Here is an 11574-nt window from a genome sequence, read left to right as displayed (position 1 = left end):
TCCCCCGTCAGTCTAATGCGTCGTACGAGTACATCAACGAGCTGATCAAATCGGATGAGTTGCACAACTACGAGCGGAAGCTGCGCCAGCTGGCAGAGAAGAACATTCTGATCTCGGCAAATCTAATTTCGACCATCATTGACGACTACTTCAACGATGGGTACAGCTGGTGTGTGGAAACGATTAAAAACTCATACTTTTCTACGCTGGCAAGCGATTTGGAGCTGAAGAAGGCCGTAATCTATTTGAAGCAGGACGACTTTCAACAGGCCATTGACACGCTGAAATACTTCGAAAAGAAAGAGTCCAACATTGCCATCAATGCGGCCATAAATTTAAGTTTCATTTACATTTTGGTGAGTACCGGAGAACTGGTTTGTATTTTGCGGGGTCAGCAAATATCTACCTGCACGTGTTGTTGTAGAAAAAGGACGTTGCGGCCGCAGAAACATATGCCGAGGCGGCAAAAAAGATCGACAGCTACTGCCCGGCGGCCTTCATCAACAGTGGTGTTTGCTTCATGCTGAAAAATGATTACGAATCGGCCAAGCTGATGTTTACCAGCGCGCTGGACATCGATTCGACCTCGTTTGAGGCCCTGTACAATATGGGATTGATCTTTAAGAAGCTGGCCGACCACAACACAGCACTGCTGTACTTTCGGAAAATCATTTCCAGCCTTGGGCACGAGCAACACCCGGAGGTTTTGTATCAGATTGCCCAACAATATGACTTGCTGGGTGACGTGAGTACGGCCCTCGAGTACTACCTCCAGCTGCTCAGTCTGGCGCAACAGGATCACAAAATTATCCAACGCATCGGAGAGCTGTACGAAAAGGATGGCGAGCGGCAACAGGCGTACCATTACCATCACGAGTCGTACCGCATCTATCCAATTGAGTCCAGCGTCATCAACTGGCTCTGTTCGCACTACATCGAACTACAGGTGGTCGAGAAAGCGATCGGCTTCTACGAAAAGGCGATCCTTCGCAACCCACAGGATCCGTACTATCTGTTGCGTATTGCCGGCTGTTATCGTCGCATCGGAAATCAACAGAAATCGATGAACCTCTTCCGAATGATCCACGAGCACTATCCTGAAAATACAGACTGCTTGCGGGCGCTCATGCATCTGACACAATCGCAGGGGAACAGTGAGGCATACGAAAAGTTCGCCAGTGAGTTGCAAAAGCTGGAAAAGCAGAAGGAAGTTCGGCAGCGCATCGGCAATGGCCGGCCACCAACAAGCAGCAGTTAGTAACCGTATCAGCTTTGAGTAAATTAAATGTTAACCATTGTGTTTTCTTTCTAGACTCTCGCCTCTCCAGCGGAGAGTACAGTAGTGCGCGTGCAGCAGTAACCGCGTCTCACGAAGGATATCAAGCTCCCGGAACGGCTTCCGGACATCACAGTACAGGCCAGACCAGTAAAAGCGCCGACGTATCACCTGACTATAGTAATAATTTTGCGCAGGCTGCGTACACTTACGGAGATCCATTGGGACCACCACAAGAGCGACCGCGAACCGGCGTTCGCCGGAATCTTACGTTTGAAGACGAATCGGATGAAGAGATAAACACCTACGATCTGTTGCCAGTCTGAAGGATGATGTCGCTGCTTAATATTTTGATTTCCTTCTCCAGGTAAGTGACGTTTTTCTAAGATTTTTAATTTTTCAATGGTGTGAACATCAATATCTTTATCAAACAACAACCCACATGGAAATAGTATAAAAATGAAGATGATAAAGATAAGGATAAATAAACAAATAAAGATAAAATAAGGATTCAAGGAAGAAATCACTCACTGGGATCCACATCATAAAGCGAGGCATCCACTCTCGACAGGTAGTTGATCCAATTGTGAAAAAGCCTTCTTTCTTTTGCTGTTTTCAATTTCTTGAGTTGCTGCACGATCAACAGAGTGTGTTTGATGTCCTCTCGGTATGCCAGCAGCAGTTCCTCGTTTACTTCCACCTCATGAAATATAATTTTTTCGTTGATATTCTGCCGTGTCACGATGCGCGTGTCACCGGGAACGCATTCAATCTGAGTTCGAGACGAACCGCCTGTCGAATGTGAAGATGCTGCTTTGCTCGGTGATGGTGGCTCGTAGCTTTCGGAATGTTGGTCCGGTTTCACCGTTAGCTCCAGGAAGTAACTCGCAACCTGATACATATCGCAGTATGCCCGGAACCCACTGTACAGCACGTCAACGTACTGCTGGCTACTGATTTCACTGCTTCTCGTTCGTTTTTTGTGGTGATCAAACACAGCATACGCGGTACTATCGCTCGATGAGGAACCGTCACTCGGCACTTCATCGCCACACTCTTCCCAGTTACGGTCGAGGAGATGTTGAAAGAAACCTTGAACGTTCATTGGGTGACTAGGCCCTTGAAGCTTTCGGATAAGGTGTTCCGTGAGCGATAATTTCAGGAACGGTGCACGAACGAGGCGGATCGTGTTGAGACAGAGACGCACGCTGTAGTACGCAGACGATTCTATCGTGCTCCACAGCTGCTTTGCGAAGTAGTTACTGTTTTTCTTCAAGCAGGGATACTGAATCAAACCGTCGTTGTGTTGAAACTCACTCACGTTAACCGCCACCATCACGAGGTTCAACAAACGCTGGAAACAGAAAGGATGCTGAAGATGTTGGCAAAAATCCGGCGAATTCGTTTCGTACCGCTAGGACAACAATGTCTTCATCAGGATACTCCAATGCGGTTATGTTAACGAACATTTGGAAAAGCTTTCGAACAAACAGGTTGACACTGCCCGTGTCCCCGTTCCAGACCAGCTGCGCTACCAACGGACAGTGTGACGCGTGGCAGAGGTTTTGGCGTGCTTTCAATGGGTTGCTGCAGATAAAATATGGCACTGATTTCAGCTTTAGATGTTTTTTTGTAGATGGGAAACACGAGGTCGCACTCCTTACCGCAAAATCCACATAGCTAGGTCCATTTCCAAAATCTTTACCAACAGCTGAAGTACCATGAACAGTCGCCTAAATCGATCCTCGCGAGGCAGCAGATCGATGTTGTACTTTTGCTGATTATTCAAGTACCACGCACTGTAGGTGGCGCAAATGTCAGCTGCAGGATCATCGTGCCGGACTCCACGTTTTTTTCGCTCAACCGGCGGCTTCTGGTCGATGTATTGTTCGAGCAAATGCAGAACATTCTTGACCAAACCTTCCCGCTGATCGCACTTGCTGAAGCACGGCGCATCAAGATGCCCGAAAATCACGTCGTTATAAACGGTCCGCAGATCCCACCGGCACGGTGGGAAGCGGTCCAGACTTTTCTCCAGGACATCGATCGTTCCATTTAGCACCGTCGTCACATCGTAGTCAACGTCCAGCTCCTGTGAAGGCTCATTGATAGTCAGTATCAACTGCAGACCGGCCACGAACAGGTTGGCCTCGATGAATTCACGGCGCATCAGCGCATGGTGAATTAGCTCCACGAAATGACCTGGACGTTGCTCCACTATTTGCTCCAGTGCGTTGCTCTGACGCATCGAACTTATGCAGCGGGTTCGGGGGCCGCGTTTGTTGGCGTGGTGGGTCGCACACTCGCCGATGTGGCGAACACAGGAAGGGACATAATCAAGCGCCAAACGCTGACAAACATTGAAATAGTGACGCCCCAGTACTACACGTAGCTTTTCGAACGCCTCCATTCTGGCCCGATTCTGGCTGCCGGAAGGCTGGCTGCAACTGTCCACTGGCTTATTCTTTTTCTGCGGTGGTTCGGCCGACATCGAGTCAATGTTGTTAATGTTTTTCACTTTTCAAACCTCCTGCAACGTCTGAGGTTGCTTTTAACTTTTTACTTTCACCAGTCCAGTGTTTGTTCGTTGAATCGTTGATCTTTTCGGTTTCGGTGTTTCGGAGGGCGAAATGTCAAAACAATTTTGACAACTTTGGTTAACTGTCAGCTTGGATCACCTGTGGCATATTTGAAACGGTTCAGAAAAACCGTTTCTGTCATCGGCGGTTCGGCCAAAAAATCGCTTCTTTTACGCACAAATGCACAAGTGTTTCATTTAGTACCTTCAATACTAAACATTATGTGGCTCCTCAGTAGATCCATAAATATTCTGGCAGTGCATCAATCGTGATGCTCTAATCCGTTCTATTGATAATGTGTACTAAATAACTACATTATAGACTACAGTGAAAACGCAAATATACTTTTAGTGCTATACTTAAAGCGAACTCTCAGGGAAACATTTGGTTTTGGCTGACCTGAGCAAGTTGAATGAGCGTCATTATTCGAAATGATGATGACGGCAAACCACTTGATATTTCAAATTTGCCAAACTTTAAGGGCGGTCTACACGCTGCGATCTGCAATGCAATATCGCTTGAAGTGACATCTCCGGAGACGTCATAAATGTCACTGCCGAGGGTGGAAATCTGAAGACTCGACATGCAATTTGTGAACAAATTTCAAAACAGGGTCAGTTTGTCGGTTGACTTGTTGATGTTTTGTTTTGGCCTCTTATTTATATTTTGGACGCTTCGTCAACGTTCGCGAAAGTGTGTAACTGAATTTATAAAAATTTACGAAAGTCTGCCATGTCTTTGGCAACTAAAAAATAAAAAATATAGTGATCGGAATAAAAAGGCGGAGGCATACGATGCCATTTAAAAGCAATTTCCTCGACACTGTAACCTCTTCGCACGTTCTTTTTTCGCTTTTTAACCGAAAAGCACAATGGCAAGGCAAACCAACACAGTGTTGCTTCCATGGCTGATTCCAACATGTCCAACCGACAAACTGGCACTTGTTTGAAATTTGTTCACAAATTGCATGTCGAGTCTTCAGATTTCCACCCGCGGCGATTTTCCATGACGTCTCCGGAAATGTCACTTCATGCGATATTGCATGGCAGATCGCAGCGTGTAAACCGCCCTTCAGATTTCCACCCGCGGCAGTGACATTTATGACGTCTCCGGAGATGTCACTTCAAGCGATATTGCATTGCAGATCGCAGCGTGTAGACCGCCCTTTAAAGACCGGTCCAGACGCCACAATAATCGTTACAATATTCACTGCGCAGACGTCACTTAAGGCTCGTCCAAACGTGGCGATTTGCAATGCAATATCGCTTGAAGTGACAGCTCCGGAGACGTTTTAAATGTCACTGCCGCGGGTGGAAATCTGAAGACTCGGCATGCAATTTGTGAACAAATTTCAAAACAGGGTCAGTTTGTCGGTTGACTTGTTGATGTTTTGTTTTGCCCTCTTATTTATATTTTGGACGCTTCGTCAACGTTCGCGAAAGTGTTTAACTGAATTTATAAAAATTTACGAAAGTCTGCTATGTCTTTGGCAACTAAAAAATAAAAAATATAGTGATCGTGATAAAAAGGCGGAGGCATACGATGCCATTTAAAAGCCATTTCCTCGACACTGTAACCTCTTCGCACGTTCTTTTTTCGCTTTTTAACCGAAAAGCACAATGGTAAGGCAAACCAACACAGTGTTGCTTCCATGGCTGATTCCAACATGTCCAACCGACAAACTGACCCTGTTTTGAAATTTGTTCACAAATTGCACGTCGAGTCTTCAGATTTCCACCCGCGGCAGTGACATTTATGACGTCTCCGGAGCTGTCACTTCAAGCGACATTGCATTGCAAATCGCCACGTTTGGACGAGCCTTTATGTCACTTTTGAATAATCGACGCAGATCTAGAAAATCTGAGCAAACGAGCACCATAATCTGACCAATTTTCAAACAAGTGGTGGTTGATGGCGATGATGGAATAAATAATTTGAGGACAGTGTACCGCAAAGAATCGGAGAAAGTGAGAAAGTCGGCAACATCAGGGTCTGCAGCAGATCGGATATACAAGCCATGCTTGTGTTATTATGATATGCTGCATTTTCTGCGGGATCAAGAGACCCCGAGGGTCACCCTCATATAGTTCCTCCAATCGGTTGGTTCGTCTTCCAATTCACGCAAAAGTTTAACGTGAGAATAATGGCTTCGCTTTAAAAGCCATTTCCTCGACCACTGTACCCTTTTCGCACGTTCTATTTTTCGCTTTTTAACCGAAAAGCACAATACTAAGGCAAACCAACACAGTGTTGCTTCCATGGCTGTTTCCATAATACTGACAAGTTTAGCAAACAACTGATAAAAAGCACTACAAACGAGCGGAGCATATTATCTAGCTTAAAATGTTATAGCCTCGATTGGAAAAGTGTTTAAATGTCTGAGCTTTCCCCGGGCACAAATCATATGCAAGTAACCAGTTCCTCCTACGAAGAGGAATCTCCCAACCATCTTCCGGCCCAACCACATCGAGCGCTGCCGACGCAAGTCCGACTCGGAAACGGTCCGAAACCCCGGACAGCGCATGCCGTCGTCTCGCGGCGAAGGTTAGTTCCGTTATCGTTGCGTCCATTGTGGCCATTGTGCTGCCTATCTGTTGCTCTGTCGCGCCTGTGAAACTGTGTCACTCCGCGCTTTCGTCGTCGTCGGCGGAAACGTAAAACGGACGGAAATCAATACGGCGTTGCCGAAGCCGCGCTCGGGACCTGTCTTATCACGTAGGCGCATGCCCATATCCAAACGACCGATACGAGTGCCCGGAGAGGGCCCATATCTCCCCACCCCCACCCCGTCGGCACTCTCCCTTGTAAGGGGCCACCATTTGCGCTGTCCACGGTGGTGTTGCATCTCGTGACGCAATCGTGGATGGGACGGAAAACAAACATTGTTGTTGTAAGCCCCCCACCACGCGAGTGACGATAAGAAACGAGCCAACGACGCCATGACTGGCCGCCGCCACACGCGTTCAGAATATTTGTACGCTTTTGATGGCTGCTCCGTGACCCACTGCAGATATGGCGATGTGGCCAACAATTGCCAACGAATCCTAACCTGAAAGCAAAGTTCCACTTGCAGGCGTTTCCATGGTTGCGCCGTGTGACGTTGACATTTCGTTGGCGGGCGATGACTCATGCCAAAAAGTGACAGCACCGGAAGCCGAGCATTGCTGCCAGCTGGAAGCACCCCATCGGCTAGCGCGCAACGGAACCACCGGAGCCTCGACCGGAACCGGGCATGCGCAACACAAAATTCACCTGCGAGAAAACAATGCACATCCGCAACTGGTGAGCAAAAAGGCGTCCGACCACGAGAGAGAAGGGAGAGAGTTAGCTGGTGGTCGTTGTGGCACCGGATGAGCAATAGGGCGCGCAATAAGTGAGAGCGAGCGACGTAATTTGGCAAACACTGTGCGCTCCGTTCCAGGGTTCAGTTCCGCTTTTATCGCGCCCGAGTCCGGATCGCCATCGTGTTTTGCCGTCGCCGCAGTGTAGCAGCCAAAACCACTGTGTGTGTGGGTGTGCGTGTTCCGGATTGCTTCCGGATTGCTCTCTGGTGGCAAGTGCGGTAAGTGGTGGTAGTGTGGTGGCGGAAGGCGCAAAACCCCCGGAATCCTTTCGGGGAATTCGTTTCGGAGAACCTCCCCTGGGTTGTGGGTGGGCGGTGCAAAAGGATGTGCTCCTTGTGTGCGTGTGGGTGTGTGTGGGTGTAGATTGTTACTTCCGCCTTATCGGCAGTTTTGGTGAGGAGTTTTTTGAGCTACGAAAGAAAGCTGAGCTACATTCGTTTCGTTCACGGCCCAAACAGTTGTGGGAGTGTGCGCTCGTGTATGTGTGTGTGTGTGTGTGTGTGTATGTGTGAGTGTGATAAGAATTCAAAACAATCCATCCCCAAAGTGCAGTTCCGGTACGGCATCCGTCCAGCTTCGTCCTTCCACGGTCTCTTTAAATCCCTTTAAAAAGTGTCCACTCTCGTTCGTCCTTCATCAAGTGTTGTGCGTGGGTGGCTGCGTGTGTGTGGGGGTGTGTGAGCATCGCATTTTATGCATACTAATAAGGAGCTTAATGCGCTGATGAAAGCGAAAATATTGAATGAAAGATGAAAGGCCTGCCCTCTTTACCGCAGCGCCGCCGCCGCCGTCGTGTGGAGGACACGCTGCAGGACCTCCGTGGCGCGTAGAAGTGCGAAGCGTGCGTGTCCCGCGTGTGTGCGTGTTTCGTGCGTGCGCACTGTGCATACGAAGCGTGGCCCGTGGTGCGTTTGTAGCGCGCCCCGTTCCTTCTGTGGAAAACAATGCCAGGACTCCTTGTCCTTCGTCCGAACGTTGGGTTTCAAGCGTCAAAAAGTATCTCCCATCGTGTTTCAGGTGTTCTCTCTCAAGGTGTTGGTGGCATCGGAGCTTCGTGGAACATTTATTTGGAAACCACACCAAGGTTAGGCTCTCGAGACGAGACGGAGAAATTTACGACGAACCGGTGGAGACAAAGGACACACGCTAGGCACAGGAAAACTTAGGCTGCAGTTCGGAGCTGGTGGGCCCAAAACTTGGCCAAGTACCTTTCTCCGGCGCCGGCCAAGTGGTGCGGTGGAAACTTTTCCCCAAACCGCACAACTTTTGCGTTTGTTTGGCCAACAGTTACATACTATTTTGTGGCGCGGACACACCGAGTTGGATATTTCCCGGAAACATAATTTGCGTTGCGGAATTTGCGCTCCGAACGGCGCAGGGAAGAGATATTTCACCGACCAACGTCAGGGGGCTATCTTGACGGGACCGGGACGGCTCTCAATATCAATCATCGTTGCAGAGCATGAAGAATTCATGGGCCAGGGGAGCCAGACACTTCCCAATCCCATCCCAGGGTCGGGTGCGTTGTGTGCGAAATTCCTTTGGTACACCGCCCCGTGAGTCATGCCGGCCACCCCGCTGCAGGTTTTCCGGAAATGCGTCTTTTCCTCGGCAGGAGAACGTCTCGAGGTTTGCTGTGATGAATGAAGTGGCCGCCACCATTCGGGTTTCTGTTTCTTTTTACGTCATAAGTCCATTATTATTTCTCTTATCCAAACTTGCAGAGAACACTTTATTATCTGTACTTATTGTGATTAAAACATAACAGGAATTTTGCTTCTGACTCAGTAAATCCTGTTCTGTGCAATACACCTCCAATTTTCGAAACGGTACGTAAAGTTCCGGTTTGGGATTGCCTTCAATATATTCCTCGTTACGGCTCCTTTCTCAACTATTGAAGGTAAAAGAGGTGTCCACGAGGCGGCCTCTTGATTTTAGCGAATAACCAGGAACTTTTTGGTCTAGTTTTTGACAAATATGAAGCAAAAACTTCCTTGTGATACCAAAACAAGAATTATTTCTCTTCTTCAGATCAGATTTAGACAAATGAAATGGATTTCCAAACAAAGTTAAGCCTCTTTGAATTAATGCGTAACGTTCCTCGTTAAAAAAATTATTAAAAGTTATTTTTGTTATATTTCTGATCCTGATCATTGATAAGATCATGGCAACAACAACTAACTAAGCAGCTTTTAGTTTAGTCTAACGAATCTCACATGTGATTTGAGGCGAGTACTTCTTCGAGACGCTCATTACCGTAAACAACATCAACATCAACATTTCAACATTCACCCAAGATCTAAAAAGTATCGTTTCTGTAGAAAATTAAGAAAAAATGCCACTTCGGGAGTAATGGTTACTAATGGCCAAGAAAGATGTCGTCGCTAATGTCTTCAAGATTCATATCGCATAATTTGCATTGCATTGATATTAATGTAACGCACAAACTTAACGGTTATTAATTGTACTGAAACTTGAGTCGAATATTTCTTTGACCCCCCCGGGAGCGTATACCTGAAACGGCAACGTGGAACCTTAACCCTTACCACCGGCGATCGATACCGTCAAATTTATAGCGAAACTTTATCTCAGGCGTGAAAGTAGTTTGCAGGCGGCGGAAACTTTCTTCCCTCGCACAAATACATCCTGCGACGTATCCTTGCCGAGTGCGGTGTCCGAAGGGCGGTCGTAATTGGCCTGTTACAACATCGATCCCGGCCCAGAACCCCTTACGAGCGTGCCATCGCTTGCCATCGAGACTACCTTTTCCACCGGCACTCCACACTCCGGAGCACACCTCCTGCGAAAGGACATGAAAAACGCATTTCTCGGTGTGCTGGACGCGCCTTGAGAACCCTCGCCCGGCAAAGGGGGCGTTTGCTGATTAACATTTTATTAGCCACCGGAACAACTGTTAGCAGGGCGAGCAGCACACGCCGGCCACTAACCCCTCGGCGAAGGCGAAGGGTGAAATGTCTTGCAACGTTGTTCAACCCTGCTGGATTGGGCGGACAGTTTCTCCAGCTCCCTCGTGTCTCGCGCCGGGTTCGCTCCAGTGCTTCGACCCCACACAGTTCACCTAACTTTATCGTCCGTTCGAAAGGGCGGTGCACTTCGGTGCATTCCTCAAACGGCGAAGCTGAAGTCAAGTTTCTGACTGAAAACTGTTACGTCAGTTTATTGAATGGCTGATTTCAATTGCGTTTGAAGCTTTTTGTATCCTTTTGAAATTTAGTGCCGAAGGGCACTGCATTCGGCTTTAGCACCAGACCTCAGAGGCAACATGTTGATCGAGTAGTAGTGAGGACAGGATGTAACCGACGAGGCTATGGATACATTTATTAGGCGGCCGCTCGTCTAAATTTCCGAAGTATCGAATTATTACCATCCACTCAACGTACTTGGAACAGTCGTAGTAGGACCCCTCAAAATACGTGGTGTGATCAACAATTTTCGCGACATTTGAATTTTCTCGGTCTTTTCGAATATACGTAAGTATATCCGATATTAGTGACTTATAGTGTAAAGTTCGGCCATTTTGAGTAATCAGTTATTTTTTGGCAAATGTTTTATTTGGACGAGTTTTGGCTCATCTTCGATGCCGTCTTTATCTCCTAAATCGTATCGTAGCGTCATCCTTTCATGCCCCCTTCAGTTTCTGGAATAAGAAAAAGTCACAGAGGCCACATCTAGAAAATACGATTACTTTGTCATCATTTGAGTGTTGTTTTGGCCAAAAATTCACGCAGAAACCACGATGAGTGAGCAGGGGCGCGACAACCAATTTTGGTTTTCCCACAAATCCGGGCATTTGTGACGGATTGCTTCGAGCGAAGTGCGCATTCTTTATTGACCGTTCTATTCTTTGGCAACAACTCAAGATGCACCACGGCCCTGCAATCGAAGAAAACTGTAAGCAAAACATTCGACCAAACTTGTCTTTTCGACGTTCATATTTTCTCGACCCTCTAAAAAAATTTTGAAGCACCGATAAGCTGCTTTTGGTCTTAATAGTTTCACCACAAGCCAGAGCCAACATTTCGAATGAGTCCGAGCTCTTTATTTCCTCTTTCAAACAAAATTTGAGACAGATTCCTTGCCATCCATTTTTTGGAACAGGCATCCATGACTGCCAAAGCAAAACAGCTGCCAATAATTTACTGATTACTCAAAATAGCCGAACTTTTCACCATAAGTCACTGACATGTTTAGCCAAATCGGATATACGTAGCCCGAGAAAATTCAAATGTTGCGAAAATGTTGGATCACACCTCGCACATCTTAATTTCCCCAAATGTATGCTGAATCGCGATAATGCAACGAGTTGAGACTTTTCAACAAGACTTATCATGTTGACATTTTGCCTCTTGCCAGA

The 11574-nt window shown here is 47.2% G+C and overlaps 2 protein-coding genes across 2 annotated transcripts in view; one reads left to right on the top strand and one right to left on the bottom strand.

The window, feature by feature from the left end:
* The window catches only part of LOC131215549 (intraflagellar transport protein 88 homolog), a 3967-nt gene extending 2365 nt beyond the window's left edge, over nucleotides 1–1602 (top strand). Inside the window, exons 2-4 of the mRNA XM_058209940.1 lie at nucleotides 12–356; nucleotides 425–1253; nucleotides 1313–1602. Coding sequence (XP_058065923.1) covers nucleotides 12–356; nucleotides 425–1253; nucleotides 1313–1602 — 1464 coding nt within the window. The remainder of the gene's footprint in view (nucleotides 1–11; nucleotides 357–424; nucleotides 1254–1312) is intronic.
* A 197-nt stretch (nucleotides 1603–1799) lies between these two features.
* On the bottom strand, nucleotides 1800–3824 carry LOC131215548 (uncharacterized). Its single transcript, XM_058209939.1, has 3 exons — nucleotides 2941–3824; nucleotides 2689–2863; nucleotides 1800–2630 (listed from the first exon to the last, which is right to left on the bottom strand). The coding sequence occupies exons 1-3, from the start codon at nucleotides 3765–3767 to the stop codon at nucleotides 1800–1802; spliced, it is 1833 nt and encodes a 610-aa protein (XP_058065922.1). The 5' UTR covers nucleotides 3768–3824.
* Nucleotides 3825–11574: the final 7750 nt, after the last annotated feature.

The sequence above is a fragment of the Anopheles bellator genome, chromosome 1 (genome assembly GCF_943735745.2).
Source record: "Anopheles bellator chromosome 1, idAnoBellAS_SP24_06.2, whole genome shotgun sequence".
In the NCBI taxonomy this organism is placed as follows: domain Eukaryota; kingdom Metazoa; phylum Arthropoda; class Insecta; order Diptera; family Culicidae; genus Anopheles; species Anopheles bellator.
This window is presented reverse-complemented; position numbering and strand designations above follow the sequence as displayed.

What these genes read in the sequence shown, in the direction of transcription:
- LOC131215548 (XM_058209939.1), bottom strand. Translation starts at nt 3,767, where the DNA reads ATGTCGGCCGAACCACCGCAGAAAAAGAATAAGCCAGTGGACAGTTGC. An exon ending in CTAGCTATGTGGATTTTGCG is followed by an intron (nt 2,864 to 2,940) that starts GTAAGGAGTGCG and finishes TTTTATCTGCAG; the next exon opens with CAACCCATTGAAAGCACGCC. An exon ending in AAGACATTGTTGTCCTAGCG is followed by an intron (nt 2,631 to 2,688) that starts GTACGAAACGAA and finishes TTCTGTTTCCAG; the next exon opens with CGTTTGTTGAACCTCGTGAT.